The sequence below is a fragment of the Marmota monax genome, unplaced genomic scaffold (genome assembly GCF_021218885.2).
Source record: "Marmota monax isolate L192 unplaced genomic scaffold, Marmota_monax_Labrador192_F-V1.1 WCK01_AAM20220418_F8-fsc00078, whole genome shotgun sequence".
Taxonomy (NCBI): domain Eukaryota; kingdom Metazoa; phylum Chordata; class Mammalia; order Rodentia; family Sciuridae; genus Marmota; species Marmota monax.
In genome coordinates this window covers 3,384,993-3,405,401 of record NW_026694865.1, presented here as the reverse complement: position 1 = coordinate 3,405,401, position 20,409 = coordinate 3,384,993, and the positions used below count along the sequence as shown (strand labels likewise).

Sequence of the window (20,409 nt, the reverse complement as noted above, 5' to 3'; positions counted from 1 at the left end):
GTGGGTCGAGATTGAGACTCCCTGGCCTAGTGGTTACAGCATGAACTCTGGGGTCAGACCTTCCTGCGTCCCCTCTTCAGCTGCAAAGCTTCTAGCTGTGTGACCTTGGGCAAGTCTGCCTCTGTCTCCCTCAGCACAGTGCTTGGCAGCCATAAGTACTGGGACCTGGAAGCTCTTCTCATTCATTAATGGTGCACACTGCATCTCCTGGGGAGGCAGACGCCAGAAAAGAATCTGATCTCATAGTCAAGTTGGCCACTGTGGGGTGGGTGAGCAGTGCCCCAGGGAGGCAAGGATGGGCTATTTTAGGGATCCCAGGAGAGGGTGACCAACTAAGGGAGGGGGTGGGCCCAGAGAGGAGTTAGGAAAGGATTTTAAGAAAACCCCAACCCATTTGTCTGTAAATCTCAACATCTGTTCGAAGCCTCAAGATTCATTTCCAGGGATACTCCTCAGACATCTTGAAGCCTGAAGTTCAGACAGGTGAAGTGCTGTCTGAGCCCACATAGCTAGGCAGTGATGGCGTCCAGATGCGGATGCCAGTGGCTCTTCCTTCCAGCTTTTCTTGGCTTTGGGGAGGCTGTGGAGCCAGGCGGAGGTAGCTGCTGGAGGTCTGCGTGGAGGCCAGGTGGGAGACCCCCAGAGGGCACTGGGTCTTCCTCCCCGACACCAAGATCAGGGGACAGTCCTAATCGCCTACCCAAACTGGCAGGGGGAGTCCACTTTGTAGGGCCATGGAGGGTCTCCAACCTCCAGATGTCAGTTTACCATTATGGATCATTACTTATATGCGGTGCTGAGAATTGAACCCAGGGCCTCACATATGCTCGGCAAGTGCTCTACCACTGAGCCACAACCCCAGCCCCAGCTTCTCTCATTTTTGATTGAATTAAACTGTAAAGCTAGTTCAAATGCAAACTCTAAATCTAAGATTACACTGTTTAAGGCTTCAACCACTAAGAGCCTTTGGTAACAGCAGTGACTTTGGCTGTCCAGCCCACAGCCCCAGAAGGCCCATAGGAAGGCCACAGGCTGCAGGATGGAGGCAGGGGTCCCTTTTACAAGATTTCTAGAAGAATGGTGCAGCTTTTGCCAAGGAGGTCACCACCCAGAGGCAGCCAGCACGCAAGAACCACTCCAGCTCTTAGTGGCCTTTGCAGTCATTTCCCAATGTGAATGAACCACTGGCTTAAAAATCTATTCATCCATAGCTAGACTTCCTGAGGGTGATTTTTGGAATATTCTTTCCCTTTTTATAATTCAAGACTAGAGTTTCTGGCTCCCGGGTTCCTGTGGCTCCGGCTTTCTGCCATCAGTCTGGGATGTAATGTCGTATGGTCTGGGACCATGGACCTCGTGAGTGTCTGGCCGATATCTGGAGGTCTCCTCTCTACCCTGGGCTCTGGCCCTGCTCTCTGTTGTTGCGTTAGCTTTGCAGGCTGGTTTCCTTGCTGGATAAGACAGCAGGCAGCAAGCCAGGCAATGAAGAGCTATGCCTTTCTTCTGCCCACTGAGGATGGATACTGGGTCCCTCCCACAGGGCTGGGCCCTTCCTTTCCTTCTAACTGAACTAAACAGGCTCAGAGAAGCTCAGGCACCTCAGTATGTTTTCAGGCAGCAGCCTGTGGCCCACTTCTGGAGAGAGGGAGTTTAGGGCTGGTCCAGAACATGGACCCACTCAGGGTCAAGATTGGACCTGTTGTTCCAAGTTCCCAAAGCAGCTAACTGACTGAGAGCTGAGTTGCTGGGCTCCCGGGGATAGGATGGTCACAGCCATTCATGACAGCATCAGTGGCTTGGCATTCACAGACCTCTGTGCTCTGACAGAACAACTTAATGTCCAGTTACAGTGGACTCATCACCAACATGTCATTCCCTTGGGATTTGGAGGTTTTCTTACTCCGCCTTCAATCAGAAAATTCTCAGATCCAAATATAAACATTCTCTTTAAAAGTCTTAGCAGAGAAAACCTTCCAGATGATTGGGACATAGGAACATGACCCAGGTATTAGAGATGGTAAAAGAACTGGGATGTGTGGGGAGAGGCAACCGAGTCCCTCTGACTGGGGGAATAGGGAAACTGGGCAGCGTATCTAGAAGCTGCACAGGGCAGTCAGGGCAGTCATGACCTGGGCCAACCTGAGTAACAAGCTGGGGCTCTAAGCTCCTGAGTCTCCCTGCCTGCCCCACCTCCTCCAAATAGTTGGGGAACCCACTGGTTCTGCAAGCGTTGGACACACTGAGCTGCTGGGGCCATTTTCCAGGGCTCAGAGTAACTCCCTGAATCCCTAAGCCCAGCTGAGCCTCCCTGGCCCCTGAGACCTGGACAGTGACCTGCCTGAGAATGAACCTTAAGTGAAACTTAAGTCTTTGTCCCCAAATGAAGTGGTACCCTAGTCTCTATCCCCAGTGCCCCCTGCCCCACCCCACAGGAAGATGCTCAGGAAATGGCCATAGAGGGATACGGGAGACACTGGGTCTTTGATTCCCTAGCCTGTGCCCAGGTTCCTCCCAGTCCTGTGCACACAATCCTCTGCTCCCCTGCCCCACCCATGGCTGCTAAGATCCTTGTCCTTTCAGAGGCCCATTCAAGTGCTGACCCCTTGCTGATCCTTCCCTGGCCATGCCAGCCCCAGCCCCAGCCCAGGCCTTTCTTTCTGTAAGAGCCTGACCATTGCCCTGGTTGGCATTAGCTGTCACGTCTGGCTGCCTCATTGAGTAGGGGTCTTTACAGAGGCCCAGAAGACCTGGAGTTATATGCTTTTACCAAGGAGATATCTGCAGTTTCTTTCATCCTGTTCTCAAAACTGAGGACTGCTGTTTTGGACTGTTTGAAGTTAACTTTTGGTGGCAAGAATTACTTCCAATTTTTTTCTTCTTTAATTGTTTTTGACAAATCCTGGTTGCATTGAATTGGATTGCATTTCCTTGATGTATTTTCTAATCAGCCTTGACCCCAGACTCAGGAGCCCAGGACTCGTGCTGCCAGAGCATGAGACTCGCTGCCTGACCTTGCGCCCATGGATGCTCTTGCCTCACTGTGCCCAGCAATTTACCCTCAGATTGCAAGCTGAAGGGCAGGGCTCCACCTCTGCCTCTGCCGTATCCAGCAAAGGGCCCAGGGCAAGAAGGCACTGAGAAGATTGGTGGATCTGACCACTTTAAACAGGAGAACTGTTAATGCCTGCAGCCCTGTAGGGATCTTCTGAGCATGAAATGAGGTGCAGGACTTCCCTGGAAAAGTTTACAGAGCTGTCACCTGTAACAGGGCTGTTATTATGAGGTGCATATGTTATTATGCACCTTGCTGTATTCAGGGCAGTGGGAATGATGCAGCTCAGGACAATCCAGTTTCAAGTTGTGTTTCCGCTCATCTGCCTGCTGTGTGTTGTATGTGCCCCCTCCCCTCCAATCTGGGATTTCTGACTCAGACTCTTGAGATTCCTGTTTGCTCATGGAGCAGCTGCTGGGTATAGATGGTGCCATCTGACTAATAGATGGTGCCATCTCACTGATTTTTTTTTTTTTTTTTTTTTTACTTCCGAGGGTCACTTAACCTCTCCAAGACTCAATGTCTTTATCTGTAAACTTGGCTCTAGGAACCTGCCCCATCTACCCCATAGAAGAGTTAAGCAAATATGATGGATGATGAGTGCACAACTACAGGGACTAGCAGGCTTTTCAAGCAAACTGGGAGGCAGTGCCTGTCCAACAGCACACGAGTGCACAACTCCACCCGGGACATACCTGTTCGAAGCATGCCCACGGAGCAACACACGGGGTGTCTGTTTCCCCTTGTGCCGCTCCTAAGCAGGACTTTACAGTTAATGAAGCATCTCAGAGATATGAACACTCTGTCTCTCTGGCAATTCAGGGTGGTTTCAGCCCCATCTTATGAACCAGAACCAGGTGAAGCACACAGAGGGTGAGTGGGGGCCCGAGACAGCCCCAGGCACCACATGCTGCTTGTGGCACCTTGTGCCCCCCTCTTTGGGGGCCAGGTCCACCTGGGAGCTCTGCAATCCCATGCAGAGTCTGCATGGAGTGGGGCCCATATGCAGTTGGCTATGTCACCTGGCCTAGATTTTGCATAGGGCTCTGTGGATTGAATGGGGTCATTTGTTGCAGGAAGCGATGTCTCCATCAGCACCCTCTGCAGAACCTTCTGGGTGGGTGAGTAGACTATTAGTAGTAGTCCACTTGCTTCTGAAGAGGGCTTGAGACAGTAGAGGTAGGTTGAAGACCTTGACTTCCCTCTTCCACCCACAGAAGACTCTGGGAGGCAGAGAGAACCCAGGAAAGAGAAGCTGAGCAGCTCATGAAAGGTGGAAAGACACACCTCGAGAGCTGGGAAGGATGTGGAGAGATGGAGGGAGCCAGTGGTAACCCATACCTCCACCACATGCGAGGAGAAGCCCGTCTGTGACATCTCCAGCCCAAAGGAGGTCTCGTTCTTGTTGGTGCCTAAAACAGAGGACAGAAGGTTGTCAGTGCCATGACTCTTTGCTTAGCCCCAGATGGCACTCGGTTCACAGTTCCTACCTCCCAGGGGGCACCTTAGGAACTGGGGGTTCACTTTTGAGAAAAGCTCGAGGCTGAGACTTACAGAGCCGTCTGCATCACCAGCCCTCATCAATACCCTGTGCCCTGAGGTGCGCTGAGCACCTTCCAGATGGCCATTACTTCTGCAAAGGACTGGGGACAAGTATTGCATCCACATACTGTAAATGACTGTGAAAACGGGGGGGAGATAACTAAATAGTTTGTGGAAACAGTGGACATGGTTGGCAAGAAATGGAATTTCTCGCTTTGTTTGTTCCTATTATTCACTGGATTTGTTTCTGGATGCCCTGGGATAGTTCCTACACCTCATCTCCACCCCCAGGAGGGAGACATGTCACCACTGCAGAGGTACACAAGAAAGCCCAGGGTGCTCAGGACCCCACTCCACAGTGGGTTTCCCGAACACATCATTGGAACTCCGTGCTTGTCACTCAAGGTGACTGCTTTGAGGAGAAAAACACTGATTTGGATATTTCAATTCTGCTGTGGGTGTGAAAGCCCATGTCTGGGGGTTGGGGTTGTGGCTCAGTGGTAGAGCACTCTCCTAGCATGTGCAAGGCCCTGGGTTCGATCCTCAGCACCACATAAAATAAGTAAAATAAAAGTGTTGTGTCCAACTACAACTAAAAAATAAATATTAAAAAAAAGCCCATGTCTGTGCTTTTATCCATCCATCTTTGTTCTGGGGCCATTTTGTTCTCTTTGGGCAGCTCTTCATTTCCAATGCACTGCAGATGTCTCAGGCTCTGGAACGCTGCCTTCTATTTCTTTTTATGACCCTCCCCCATGCCCAAGGCCCAGTGTTGGAAGGACCCAGTAGAGCATTTACTGTGCAAACGGGATCTGTGCAAATAAAAGATGCAGTTTAAGTCACTGGGAGGGGGCGATCTGAAGAAACCCTGCAAAGACTGCTTTTGATGAAGCAAGACACAGTGGCACAGAGGGACTGAGTGTTCTAGGCTGAGGAGTCAGGCTCAGCAGGGTCCCGACTAGGGGTGCCAGAGAAAATATAAGGTGCCCAGATAAATTTGAACTTCAGATAAACAATGCATAATATTTTAGTGTAAGTCTGTCACAAGTTTTGCATTTCATATTGCTGAACCTGGCAACACTAGTCTACATATCACCACTGTCCCCAGTGTGGGAACTTTGGCATGCCACTTAACTGCTCTGAGTTTCAGTCTCTTCAGCCATCAAGTATGGAGAATACCAGAGAAGCCACCTTTCAGGTTGTTCATAAAGCACATCGCTTTGCATCCAGAACAAATGACACTCGGTTGGTCCTTTTTTCCACTAAGCAGGGACACTTGCCACGCCATTTGTTTTGTGCAGTTGAATTTCCCTCTGGGGAGTTTGTCTGATTTAAGCCCAGGTGTGTGTAGCCCCTCTGGGTAGGCAGGGCTCACCTTCCAGGCTGAAGATCCTGTCCCCCAGGGCGTCAACAATGTCCTTCAGGGCTGCCTCGTCAGTGACGTTGAAGAAGTGCTTGTCATCTGGGTCGCTGGCGATGTATTTGATTTCATTTAGAAAAGTTTCTGGATTGATCCCCCTGCGGTTGTAGTAGCCCAGGACCTGCCAGGGAACAGGGGCAGGGACGACAAACCAGGACATAGCACAGACTCTCCCACACGCCTCAGGGCCCCTGACCCCAGGGCTCCAGGGTGGGCTGAGCCAGGACTTTTGGTAGCCCTGAGTTTTCCTCCAGGGACCATTTGCGTTTTGGGACTGATCCTCTTTTAGAGGCAAGATAAGGACCTGTGCTCAGCTAGGATTCTGGAAGCTGAAAGGCTTGAGCTATTTCCTAGTTTTTGAGGTTTCTGAAGTTTCCTGGCAAAGGAAGGAAAAACCAAGCCCATGACTTTTGTGGACAGGCCTGAGCAGTGCTAAAGAAGCTTCTGGGCTTGCTCTTTTGAAAGCCTGGACATGACAGGGTGCTTCTCAGAAAATAGCCCCTAGGAGTTCCTCTGAGAGGCAGCCAGCAGCCCTGGGCAGGGACGGGACTTACGGCCACGGCGTATCTGGTCACGTTGTCCCTCTCACTTTGCTGGATGACCTTCTCCAGGTCTGGGCTGTCATGGGACTCCCCATCTGTGATGACGATCATCACCTTCTTGGCCCCTTTCCTTCCGCCCTTCTGGAAAGCCTCTGATCTGGAACCCGAGCACAGGGGTGGGTCACAAAGGGACATGGGGATGGGGAAGATGCCATGCTCCTCCAAGAGCAGCCACAGAAGCCACAGCTGGCCCCCCCGGGGCAACCCAACACGTCAACACCATTAGACCTTGTACCAAAGAAGAGGGTGGGTCGTGACACCCAGGCGACTCTTTTACCACAGCTTAGGTGGGTCTTGGATCTTTGCATTTTACAAAAGCGACTTTAAAAAGACCCTTTGGGGTCCTGATCTTGTTTTGGGAAGACAAAAGGCACAAAGAAGACATGAAGGGAAGTTGGCAGGTGGTGGCCTTAGGGGAGGTGAGGTAATGGTGAGCAAACCCAAGAATCTCTTGGGCTGAGGTTTAAAAACATACTGATGCCCAGGCTCCCCTTACACCCATAAGGTCAGACTCTCCTGGGGCCTTGCCTGGCCATCAGTAATTTTTTTTTTGAGAGAGAATTTTAATATTTATTTCTTAGTTTTCAGCAGATACAACATCTTTGTTTGTATGTGGTGCTGAGGATCGAACCCTGGCCGCAAGCATGCCAGGCGAGCACACTACCGGCTTGAGCCACATCCCCAGCCCGCCATCAATAATTTTTAAAAGTTCTACTGAACACCCAGCATTGTGTCCCATTTTCCTAAGGACTGAAGAGCTGAGGTGCCAGGGAGTTCACCACCTAAACAACTGACCTGGAGAACCATGTGTGAGGAAGCCCCAGAGTTCTGACTTCTCCCATGAGGACTACTTTGATTGTATTTTTGGAAATATTAAATATTGCATGAATAAAAAGTTAATGTGATATATATATGTGTATATATATGTATATATGTATATATATAATATTGAATTTTATATATATTCCACTCCAATAATATTGCATTTTATATATATATATATATATATATATATATATATATATATATATATATATATAAATGAATATATATGTATGATGGAATATTATTCAGCCTTAAAGAAGAATGAAATATGGCATTTTCCAGATAATGGAGGGAGCTGGAGAATATCAAGCTAAGTGAAATAAGCCAATCCCCAAAAAACAAAGGCCAAATGTTTTCTCTGATATACAGATGCTAATTCACAATGCTAGGGAAGAATAGAATTACTTTAGATTAGGTAGAGGGGAGTGAAGGGAAGGGAGGGGCTCTGGGGGCAGGAAGGATAGTAGAATGAATCAGACATTCATTATTACCCTATGTACACATATAAGACCGGTGGGATTCTACATCACGTACAATCAGAAGAATGGGAAGTTATACTCCATTGATAGATGTATCAAAGTGCATTCTACTGTCATGTATAACTAATTAAAACAAAAAATTTAAAAAATGTAATGGAAAATAGTTCTCTTACTTTTTAATTTTCAGTGCTTGGAGCATGAGCTTGGCTTACCTGTTGGGCCCTCTAGCCTGGGGACAGCAGGGCTAGCCCAGTCATGCCCAATATGGCAAAGGGGCTCTGACAGTTGGCAATTGGTCTACTAAACATGAAAAACTGGCTCTTGGTGCCTCTGTAATCAACCCTCCTTTAGACCATACTGTGCTGAGTACACCTATGGTCTTGCCAAGGGTCTGGCCCAGCAGGCAGAATTTTCCACTTAAGATATAAAAATTAATGTCACTTGTGGACTTGGCAGTGATTCCCATGAGTCTGACCCACTTCCAGGCAGGAAGAACAGCCCTCAGGTTTAAACTCTGTAAGGACAGGCTGAAGACCAGTAGCCTTTGGGTTATCAGAGGTAACTTGTTATGTGACAAGCTTGTTACATGATGAGCTTTTGCATGTGATTTTGATGTTGAGGAATTTACAAAACTTGGACTAAGTTGTCTCAGAACTTCTTCAAGCTGCCAGATGTTGAGAGCCACAGCTGAAGCGGCCCCAGCAAACTTCCAGCTGGTTGGCTCCTCTGCGGTGATGCTCATTGGGCTGTTTCCCTGCCCTTTCAGACCACGGAGCTGCTCATTGGGGGACTCTTTTGGCTCCGCCCATGCGACCCAGCCAATCGGCCTCAAGAGTGGAAGGAGTGGGGGAGGTTGAGGGGCTTTTGGAAAGCCGGTGGTGGCAGTTGGGCTCTAAGGGAACTCCTGAAGAGCTTGTGTGGTGCAGCGTGTGTGTTCTAAAAATAAAGTTTGTTTCTGCTTGACAAGTGGCTCGTGAATTGTGCCCAGCCAGACTGCGGCATTTGGTGGCCCGCACGGGTAAGGACTGAGGGTAAGTGATAAGGTAAACTGCTCGCCCCTGAGGGCAGGGCGAGAGGATGGGTAGCCATTTTAAGATTCTTCTTTCGTTTTGTTTCACTTTTGTTTTAAGTTGCCTGTCCCTGGAGATGGGTGAGATGGGAAGAAAAACCGCTCACATTTGAGGAAAAACTATTTGCGTCTGAGGAACAGATAGGGAGAAAGGATGGATGGACATTTCAGGAGGATAGAAAGGCTGATACAATAAATTTTTGTTCCATTTTTGTTTCATTCTGTTTCAGTTTTGTTTGGTGTTATCTTGTTGGGTTGTGTTATCTTTATAGTAGAAATATGGGATCAGAAATTAGTAAAAAACAAACCGAAAGAGTGTTAAGTAAATTGTTAGAGGAAGGAGGCACCCCAATAAAACCAAGAACAGTCAGGGCATACGTTGATACAATACAAAAATGTAGCCCATGGCTTTTTAAGGAGGAGTTGTTGAATATATCACAATGGGACCATCATGGTGAAGATTTAAGGGAGAGGGAAAAGAAAAACCCAGGAACTCTGCCAGTTGGCACAATGCCATTGTGGATGATGATACGATTTTGTTTGCCTAGTCCAAAGCCTTCAGTTCAGACTATGGTAGAAGACATGTTAGATCAAGTAAAAGAGAAGGTCTCTCGAGCTAGTCAGACAGAAGAAAATTTAAAGGAGGAAAAGCCATCAGGGGAGAAGTTACAACAGGAGGCTGTTACTAACACCTTTCTATCACCAGAGGGCGTAAGTGTCCAACCAACAGCTCCACCTCCATATGCTGGGAGGCCCCCAACCCCCAAAGTTGATAGATTGGATCCTGAGACAGGACCTCAAAGATTAGCATGCCCTGTATTTGAACAGGCAGGAGGGCAGCGAATTCACCATGTTTTAGATTTCAAAACAGTGAAGCATACATATTTTCTCTACACTAGAAGAAGCTACAGATTTTCATAAAAAGTTCCATGTCAATGCTAATACTTTACAAAAGCGATTTAAAATAACTAAGGAACAGCTAGACAAATAATAAAACAATGTCAAAATTGTATGACCTTTTTACCACAAGTTAATCTTGGAGTCAATCCTAGAGGACTGATACCTAACCATATTTGGCAGATGGACATCACACACTTGCCAGAATTTGGAAAATTAAAATATTTGCATGTTACAGTTGATACTTCTTCCGGATTTTTGATGGGCTCCCTTCATACCGGAGAAAAAAATTAAAGATATTATAGCTCATTGCTTACAAAATTTTGCCACTGTAGGCGTTCCAAAACAGTTAAAAACAGATAATGGTCCTGGCTATACTTCTACCTCTTTTAAACAATTTTGCTCATCATTTGGCATTACTCATATAACAGGAATCCCATACAATCCACAGGGACAAGGCATAGTTGAAAGAGCTCATCAAACTATTAAAATGTACTTATTAAATCAAAAAGAGGGAATTGGGAAGGGGTATATATCCCCCAAACATAAACTTAAAATAACCCTTTTTACTCTAAACTTTTAAAATTTGGATTCATCAGGGCTTAGTGCTGCGGAAAGGCATATGTATCCAAAAAACGTACATAAGCCCAAGGTACTTTGAAAGGATATTCTAATAGGACAATGGAAAGGTCCTGACCCAGTGATTGTCTGGAGTTGGGGTTCTGTTTGTGTGTTTCCACAGGGAGAACAGCAGCTGATTTGGATTCCAGAGAGATTAACTAAGGTCCTAACCCAGTGATTGTCTGGAGTCGGAGGTCTGTTTGTGTGTTTCCATAGGGAGAACAGCAGCCGATTTGGATTCCAGAGAGATTAACTAAAGCGATTTCTACAGACCAAAAAGAAGATGATTTGGCTCAAATCCATAACAGCTGATATCCAGAACTCCAGTTTGGCTATCCTTACATCTGCGACAGTGGTTCTCCCACACCTGGAGGCTAATGAAACCAGGATGTTTTTTTTTTTTTTTTCCGATATCTATTTTATTATTGCCCTTTCCCACATCATGAAGTTCTATTTTGTTTTTTGAGCTCATACAGACCTAGGTTAATGTTTTGCTGATCAGTTCTATTTTTTGACTATGGAGTTTTTAAACATTGCAATGGAGATTTCACCTGTAAAAAGTTACAAGGCCTTTACTATTATGTTATGTGTTGTATGTATTATATTATGTGTGCACACTTGTGTTTTGTGTTGTATGTTTGTATGTGCATATGTCCATATATCATATATGACAAGCGCTCATGAAAAAATGGATCCAAATATTTTTTTTTCTTATTCACGTGATTTAAATGGTTTAATTTAAATTGGGTAAACAGCTGTTGAGGATTGTTTTAATATGTGAACAAAAAAGGAGGTTAACAGATCTGTTTGTTTACTTTCACCTTTCCTTTTCATTATATTTAATAATTCTGTTCAGGATAATGTAAATTGTTCAGAAAATTGTTTTCTTTTAGTGCCTGCTGGAATGTTACATAATTTTTTCTTTAGCCATTATTGCCAGAATTCCTATCTTCATCCCAGTGCTGGTGAAGACAAAGATAAAACCAAACTACAGCTTCTGCAATAGCTATCATTGAACTGCTTGCAGAACTTGCCTCGACTATGTATCACTTGTATGCATTGTGAACTATCTGTTGGTGCAGTGACTTGTGGTAGTGCCGGGGTATTTTTGCTGATGGTGTCATCGGTGATACAATTTTTCCAAAAGGAGCCGGTGTATCCTCCTCCCTTCTGCTTGTGATGGTCGTTCAGCTAAAATTTGGGGGCCAACAGAGGTGAGGCAAAGAACTTCACCCCCCCACTAGTACAAAGGCCTATCCACAGGTGTGGCTGTATGCTGGGCCAGTAGTCAATGACGGGTAAGATCCAATTGCAATGGTACCAACCTAAGACAGGAGGCTGACGCCTTGAGGTCAGCCCATCGGATGACGGGTAAGGACCATATGTAGTATTGGACAACCTAAGGCAGGCACAGTCCCTAAGCCACATGCTTGTTGTTTAATTAAACAGAGAGGGGGAGATGTTAGAGCCACAGCTGAAGCGGCCCCAGCAAACTTCCAGCTGATTTGCTCACTGCGGCCCCAGCAAACTTCCAGCTGATTGACTCACCGCGGCCCCAGCAAACTTCCAACTGATTGGCTCCTCTGCGGTGATGCTCATTGGGCTGTTTCCCTGCCCTTTCAGACCACGGAGCTGCTCATTGGGGGACCCTTTTGGCTCCGCCCACACGACCCAGCCAATCGGTCTCAAGAGCAGGAGGAGTGGGGGTTGAGAGGCTCGCTGGAAGCCGGTGGTGGCAGTTGGGCTCTGAGGGAATTCCTGAAGAGCTCGTGTGGTGCTGCATGTGTGTTCTAAAAATAAAGTTCGTTTCTGCTTGACAAGTGGCTCGTGAATTGTGCCCAGCCAGACTGCAGCAGCCAGTGAAGAGGGAAAACCATCTGCTGTTCTCTTTGTAGCTCTCTGATATTCTGGACATGTTGCCTTAAAAAATCCCATTTAATTTTAGTATGAGTTGTGGACCCAAAGGCCATAGAGGCCCACTCCACATGACGAGAGCAGATTTTGGGCTGAAGCCCAACCTAGTGAAGGGAGAACTCTGCTCTTCCCTCAAAGGAAATTCTAGATGCTTCTGTGACCTCCATGAAGGAATAAAAACTTCATGCAGAAAATTATGGCAGGAGCATAGCAGTTTTTATTACATTGAGAGCCAAGGAAAACTTCAGGATCATATTTCCATATAGCAGAATAGTGTGAATATCTCTGTGAATCTGTAATAGTATGAATATCAGCATGAATCATCAGATTTTTAAGTTGTGATTTTGTGTTGGGTAAAGGGACTTGGATCTGTTCCTTTGTAAATGAGATTACAAATTCCTTGAGAGCAGTAAGAACTTTATAGTCACAACAGGACCCACCCAACTAAAAACCAGAGTGACCCACAGAATTTAGCTCATATCATGTTTCTAGTCTGCTTAGAATCTGCTCTGGTTCCTGTCTCTCTCAGGAAAAGACCAGGTCCTGATGAAGTCCCACCAGACCTGTGTGACCTGGACCATGACCTCTCTGAGCTGCTGTCTGACCTGGGGGGTGCCAGGTGCAATGCTGAGCCTGTGGGCTGCTCCCTCATCCTGGAATGCCCCCTCCTGGCTATCTCTTGGCCAGCTCCCTCAGTGGATTCAGGTGTGCACCCCAAGGCCACCTCTCAGTAAACCTTTCCTCACGGGCCTCCCTGAGAGACAGTCTCTCTGCATTCTGAGATAGGATCAGGGTTGACACTGGTTAGAGCTCCTATGTTGGGCTGGGAGCTGCCCCTCAAGTTCATGGCTGGAGTCTTTGTCCTTTAGTAGGTACATGGGGGAAAAAAAAGAAAAAAACCCTCATTATGAATAACCAAGTGAGGGGAAAAAACCTTTCATCTTAAAAGGCACCAGCTATAATTTGGGACCTGAACTTGGCAGACTGGAAGATCAGAATTTCAAAATTCAATGGAGGTGAAATTACAACCCAGGAGTTGCAAATCCCGAGTTACTAATGCTTCGAACTACCTGGTGAGTCACATGCATGTCATTGACCCAAGGTCGGTGGGCTGCAGAAGGGGAATGACCAAACAGTGGCTTCATTCTTGTGTGAGTCAGTCAGCGCCATACTGGGAAAGTGATAGCCGGTGGTCACTGGTTCCCTTTGCTGCCCAGCCCTTTCACCAGGGCCTGTTGGGCATCTCTGGTCCCACCCCAGTGACGGCAAAATAGCAAAATGGCCCATTCGTCGTAAAGATGGGTAAGAGCCATCATCTTCCCATGGAGGAGAAAAAGTGAGCTTTATAACGAGTTTTCTTTTCTCTCCTCCTCCTCCTCCTCCTCCTCTTCTTTTTTACAAGAGCACAAATCCATCTTTATTTATTTTCCATTAGTTTAAATCCTTGAGGGGCACAGCATCATATGGATTCTGTGTCCAATGGCCTTAGCAGGAAGGTTGCTTGGGAATTTGGCCCGAACCATGCCACTGTTTCCATGGGCACGAGTTACCTTTCCCCAGATCACCCTGGTTTTGTTTGGTTTGTCACCAGGAGTCACTGTGTTGTTTTTTTACTTTGTACACATAAGAACATCTTTTGCCCAAGTAGAACTTGGCTTCATCTCTGGCATAAACAGAAATATGGAATGCTTCACGAATTAGCATGTCATCTTGCACAGGGGCCATGTTAATCTTCTCTGTATCGTTCCGATTTTAGGATATGTGCTGCCAAAGTGAGCACTTGAGAACGAGTTTTATCAGCACACAGAAATGCAATGGTTGAGCAGTGACTGAATCGTAAGAAGTTATGAAGTTGGAAAAATCTTAATCTTTTGACCACATAAAATCATGAGATGCCTAGGTAGTTCTTGTGTTGTGAAATTCTATGAAACACATCAACTAAGCCTAAATGAGGTGGGACTATATGTCGGGACTGTGGTCTTAACAAATGTAGCAGAACTCACATTCGTAGGCGTAAAATTTAGACATTTCAAATCTAAGTGGCTTAGACGTAGTCATCTTAAGTATCTAAGCCATGGCTCGAGAGAGCTTGTGGGATTGCTTTTAAAACTGGCTAATTTCACTTGGTAAGCGCATGTTTTGAGCAATGTCTTCCTGGCATAAGCCTGTGGTCCTCTGTGTGGACATGTCTACAGGCAGCATTCATGTGGATGAATGAGTTCTGGTGGGATTTTAAGGAACTAGATTTTGCCTTCATGGAACCTGTATCCTTTTACAGAGTGTCTTTGGTAGAACACGCTCTGCAAAGTTGGTGGCAATGATACCCCCATCCCAAACGCCCTTCCTCAACATGACCTTGCCATTCCTCCATCAAGAGGTAGAATCATATTTCTTCCCCTTGAATCTGGGCTGGCCTTGGGAACTTGCTCCACCAACAGCATGTGGCAGAAGTCATTTTTGGAACTTCAAGGAGAGGTCGTCAGCAGTCTGGGTTTCTGAGGAAGCTTGCTCTTGGGACACTTCTCTCAGAATCCAGATGCCATGACATGAGAAAATCAAGCCACGTGGCCATGTGTGGGTGTTTAGATCACCAGCTCCCACTGACCTCCCAGCCAGAGGCCAGCAACAACTGCCATCTCCCTGTGTACTGCATCCTAGACATCCAGCTCAGTCAAACCTCAGATGATAACAGTCTCAGTGGACACTAGACGACACTCAACCATGTGAGGGAACCCAGAGAGAACTGACCAGCTGGGTCAAAGTTCCCCAGAACTTTGGGGAAATTAATAATCATTGCTTCAAGGGAGCAAACGTTGCAGTGGTTTGTTACACAGCAATAGATACCCGGGTCAGTATCTGAGATCTAAAAAACCAGATTTTTCTTACCGAGCAAATTCAATGCCAAATGCCGTCCGCGTCTCTGTTCCTCCTCTCTGCTCAATGTGGCTGGCAGCTTCCACTACATCCTTCACAGACCTGTAGTCATTGAGGTGAAACTCATGGACCACATCTTCTCCATACTGCACGACTCCAACCTGCATGGAAGAGGAGAGCGTGAAGGAACGTCTTGGCCCCTGAAAATTAGACCTCTGGTGGCAAGAGTCCCCAGGAATGATCTTCCCTTGTCATGATTCGGGAGTGAGAGATCACCCTTCCCAAAATGTCACCGCAGCCCAGGGGAAGCAGCTTTTGCATTATTCCAGGAATGAACAGATGGTTCAGTGGGACGAGTTGGGGCCACAAACAGAGTAAGGGCATCTTGTGATCTAAGGAGAGGCCTGACTGACTGATCACACGTCTTCTTCGGAAGAAAACAGTCGGCACAGCATGGATGTCTAAGTTAGCAGGAGCAGTGTGGGTGGAGGGCCTTGGTGTTGTTTCCAAACTCTAAAATCAAGATTCTTTAAAACTGGAAGGAAGGGCTGGGATTGTGGCTCAGTGGTAGAGCGCTCGCCTAGCATGTGCAAGGCCCTGGGTTAGATCCTCAGCACCACATAAAAATAAATAAATTAAATAAAGGTATTGTGTCCAACTATAACTAAAAAATAAATATTAAAAAAAATGGAAGAGGCTCTTGCATCCCCAAGGATAATAAAATATAGGCAACATTAGTAGCTCAGAAATAATAAAAAAAAAAAACCCTTAATGACCTATAGTAGGGATTAAATGATAAACGTTGCCGTTGGATGGCCCACTGAGTTTACTTGGCATAAGTCCCCTTCAAATGCTGGACGTTCTCTCGGATGCCCTAAGAGCTATTTTCTCAGTGGCGGGGAACCCTGGCTCCATGAGAAATTCCACTTCCTCTTCAACAGCTCTACTTGTAAAAAATAATTTTTTAGAGTGACTTGCCATCTACCATCTTGAAACTTTTATCCATTGATCCTCATTTAGTCAAAATAATAGGAATGAATACCCTATCTTGAGCCAGACATGATGGCTCTTACCTTCTTCTGGTCTTCTCTCCAAAACCAATCCTAATGTTCCTGCCCTTGCTCTGCAGGGTTCTGGGGCCTGCTCAGCCCTCCAACCCTCCTGCTCAGAACGTCTTTGTAGGTGGGGACTACCCAGAAGTCAGTATTTTGCCTATGAGTGTGGCCTCCCCAAACTGTCCCTTGATGTGCTCACTAGGGATTGGCATTCTAGGCTGCAGGGACCCAGTGCTGGCTGGCCAAGGTTTCCTGTGCACTTCCTTAGGGCATGTGAAGATGCTCTTTGACACCCCTGGGCAGCTGGGTCAGTGGGCTCAGCGGGGAGATCCTGTTGAGAGGAGGAAAGAGCCCCAGAGACTCACCTGGATCTGCCCTGGACCAATGTAAAACTTCTTCAGGATATTAATGAGAAAGTGCTGGACCTCCACCCAGGGGTAGATGCTGTTGGAGCCATCCAGGACAATGACGATGTCCATGTAGGTCTGGCACCCTGGGAAGTGAGGACAGGGTCATGGCTAGCCAAGGAACCAGTGTCTGCACCTCTCTGATTTTCCAGATGATTGTTCAGAGGATGACAGAAGAATTGACTGCTACCTGTGTGTCATTCCCTGGACTGAGGAGCGCCTTGGGCTCAGCACGTTTGGGGAACATGAATGACGAGTCTGGGGTTTCCTGGCTCTGTTCTACCACTCTGTGGGCTGTTTGATCAAAACACAAAAGAAGCCTGACCGTCTCTGCTCTTGATTAGGAACTGACCAGTGCCAATTGGTCAAAGCTTCCAAGGCAGGTGGCTCTGTCCATATGAGGGCCTCTTGTCATTTGCTTCACTATAACAGGCCTCTGGCTTTTACCACTGGCAGCCCGAATGAGAGGATTTCATGTTTAAGGAGGAGCTAAGAATCTGGATTCTGACACCAGGTGATTTTGACTCCTGGCCTCACCACTCACTAGCTGTGTGACCTGTGGATAGTCATGTAACCTCTCAGCATCAGTTTTCTCTGCACTGAAAGAGGCATAAAAATAAATAGCAGTTGCCACGAGGAACTAGCAAGATTCTTCTAAAGGGTTGGGCACAAAGCTCAAGAAATCTTAGTTGATTCTATTTTTATTTATTTTTTAAAAGTAAATCACTGAGTTAATGTGGCAGTGACCTCATCTGGTCAAGCTCTTGGCCTTTACCTCTGAACATAAATCTTGCTTTATATTTTTTCATATTAATACCAAGTTAAAGGGGATAATAAAAATTAACAAAAAAAATGAATCAGATGTGGGCACTGTAACAAATATTCAAAAAAAGACTTAAAATCTAAGCACTGTTTGCTGATGGTCAGGGTTACTTTGGAAGATAGCATACATGATGTATCTGGGCATCTGCTTATTTCACGGTGGACCTTTCACACTGTTAGAAGGTCTTCCTTAACCATGCTGGGAGCCTGTCCTGTGTTAGACATTCCCCGCATCCTTGCATAGTGAAAGTGTCCCGTGGAACTCCATGTTCCCGGGGAGAGGAAGGTGGTGGCTTTCAGCCAAGGTGCTTGTTGGGGCTTTGTGTTTGATGGAGCACTTGGGAAATGTTGGGTGACTGGGAGGCTCAAACACCTTGCCACTGGCTTGCTGTGTACGGCTGGCAGTGACCTGACACTTCTGGCCTGACTAAGCCAGATAGAGTTGTCTTTTTCCAGTTTGTTTTAGCTCAACACTTTTGGACTGAGCACTTGATATGCCAGAACTCTGCCCGGCGTTGGCAGCCATGGAGGGAGACTAGACCAAATGACTTGATTTGGAGGAGTTTATGATCTCCCGGGAGGGATTAGGTTTCTTTTATTTTTAAACTATCTTTATTATTAGAATGCAATTTTTATCACTGATGTCTTTCTTACAATTTCAATTTTTTAAAAAAAGACACCTTGGGAAGAATGCGGCTTTTGGTCTGCGGTTCCTGAACGACTTGGCTGAATACTCTCTTGGGGAGTTCCCCTGCCCTCCTCTCTCCACGCATACCAGGGCCTATCCTACACCTACTGGGTTGCAGTCTACACAGGATGGCCTGGCGTCTGTATTTGATCAGCTGTCAGGACACTGCTGGCTGGCTGGGCCATGAGGCTTCTGCTAGAGGAAGTTTAGGGAGGCTGGAATGGTCAAATTTCCATTTGCAGAGAACAGTGGCTCTAGGGACATGATGTTCCCAGTGGAAACCCGTGTGCCCGATGTGGGCCTCTTCCTGTGCTCTGGCACTGCCTGTCCTGCCCTTTAGTGTCCTCCTCATTGCCCTAAGAGGACTACTCGCCAGCCCCTGTTAGACTGACCCTCCTCCCCCCCCCCCCCCCGCCCCATCTTTCCACCCCTGACTGGCCCCATTGTTTGGAGGGAGGCTGCCTGCAAGCCCAAGGTGCTAATCCCCTCACCCTCCATAAAACGGGCAGCAGCTGCTTGGGTGAGGGTGTTTAGCACAGAAGAAACAGTAGGGCTCAGAGCCAAGGCGTCTGGGCTTTCTGGGGTGAGGTCTGAGCACCAATTCCCCAGATTTCTTGGTGGCTGGGGAATGAGGGAAGGTTTGTTTTCCACTAAGCCCTGGGCAGGCTGTGCTGAACTCCCAGAAGCCTGGGAGAACAGATCCAGCATGATTATGCCAAGGACCTTTCTCTACCCCATGGCTCTCCTCCTGCTGGGTGTTACTCAACACCAGGAGCGCTATATGCATTGCAGTCTAAGTGAGTGGCACCTGGGGACGGTCTGTGGCACGTGGCGGCCTGGCAACCCCTCTCATGCAAAGGGTCTTCGCAGTGAGGCACCCTTGGTGCCAGGGCTGTCTTCACAACCTTAGTTCTTTCGCTCCCACCATCATACTGTAGGCGGGGGCGCACCAGGAACATGATCCCACAGAGGCCCAACCAAGTGACCTGATCCTAGGTCATCCCAAGGGCTGGGGCAGGGTGGAACTAGAATCCAACCAAATGCTGCTCTGTAGCCAGGATAACAGTGACCAGAGGCCCAAGCCTTCCAAGACTGTTCCCAGCTCAGCCCATCTGTAGATCTGAAGCCACTTACTTTGAAGAGCTGGGGCCACGGTCTTGGAGAACCGGAAATTGGAGTTGACTCGCGAGCACATCCCTGTGGTGTAGTAGGAGCTTCCACACTCATGAGACCAGAGGGGGCTGCAGGCCTGAGAAGTACAGTGTAGGCCCCTGGTCAGTGGGTGAGGCAGAGAGGGCCTGGCCCAACGACCCATGGTCTAGCCCCAACCTCCGTGACCCTGGACAGACATATTTTCTCAGAGTGTCGTTGTCCCCAGGGATGAGAGGGTCTTTGTTAAGTCTCACCACGCTTTCTCTTGCTGCAGTGTGCACCAGCTCCCTTTGTGTCAGGGGTAATGGGGAGCTACCAGTCTTGGAGTCCTCCTTTGTTGTGATTTCAAGACCTCATTCTCCATTTTGTTATTTAGGGTATGACTCTTCTTCCTCCAACTTGCCCACCCCTCCCACCACATAGGATCTAGGGAAAATCTAGGGACACTTTACAGTCATGGGAGTGGACCCTTCAAGGGTCACTAGGCAAGATCCTTTATCTGCAGAGGCCACCTGATGGTCCTTACTGGGCAATTTTCCAGGACTGGGTCCCAACAACACGCCATGCTCTTACTAGGGAAAGATGGAAAAAGAAAAAAAAAAGGTATTTGCTATTTCTGTAAAATTTGCAATCAAAAGCATTGATGTCACACCCTCATTGGAGGACTGAAGTGATGAGTCTCTCTCAGAGGTAGGGTTGTTAAAAATGGAAACTCATCTCCATGCCTCCATTTTTGTCCTGCTCTCAGGACACCCCAGGCTAAGTTTTGTGCAGTAATTTCCTTCGGTTTAGGGGAGGAATTGTTCTCCCAAACCATTTCTTTAATTAGTTTTCTTTTTAACCTACATTTAAAGGTTATGATTTATCTGTGTCTTTTGTTGAAACTGCTGTCAATTATTTTGGAATAAAGGAGGGAATAAAGAATGGGAGGATGGATGGGTAGATAGAAAGACAATGGATGAATAGCTGGGTAGATGACCAATGGATGGT

The 20,409-nt window shown here is 47.2% G+C and overlaps 1 protein-coding gene and 1 non-coding gene across 2 annotated transcripts in view; both read right to left on the bottom strand.

The window, feature by feature from the left end:
- Itga11 (integrin subunit alpha 11) overlaps positions 1 to 20,409 on the bottom strand; it is a 115,610-nt gene that overhangs the window by 35,443 nt on the left and 59,758 nt on the right. The window contains exons 5-10 of the mRNA XM_046426667.2: positions 19,402 to 19,516; positions 16,716 to 16,843; positions 15,308 to 15,456; positions 6,569 to 6,713; positions 5,970 to 6,135; positions 4,394 to 4,464 (exon numbers count right to left, since the gene is read on the bottom strand). Of these exons, the coding sequence (XP_046282623.1) occupies positions 4,394 to 4,464; positions 5,970 to 6,135; positions 6,569 to 6,713; positions 15,308 to 15,456; positions 16,716 to 16,843; positions 19,402 to 19,516 (774 nt within the window). The remainder of the gene's footprint in view (positions 1 to 4,393; positions 4,465 to 5,969; positions 6,136 to 6,568; positions 6,714 to 15,307; positions 15,457 to 16,715; positions 16,844 to 19,401; positions 19,517 to 20,409) is intronic.
- On the bottom strand, positions 14,096 to 14,201 carry LOC124080676 (U6 spliceosomal RNA). The gene has a single exon (XR_006847763.1). It is a non-coding gene; the product is annotated as a U6 spliceosomal RNA (small nuclear RNA).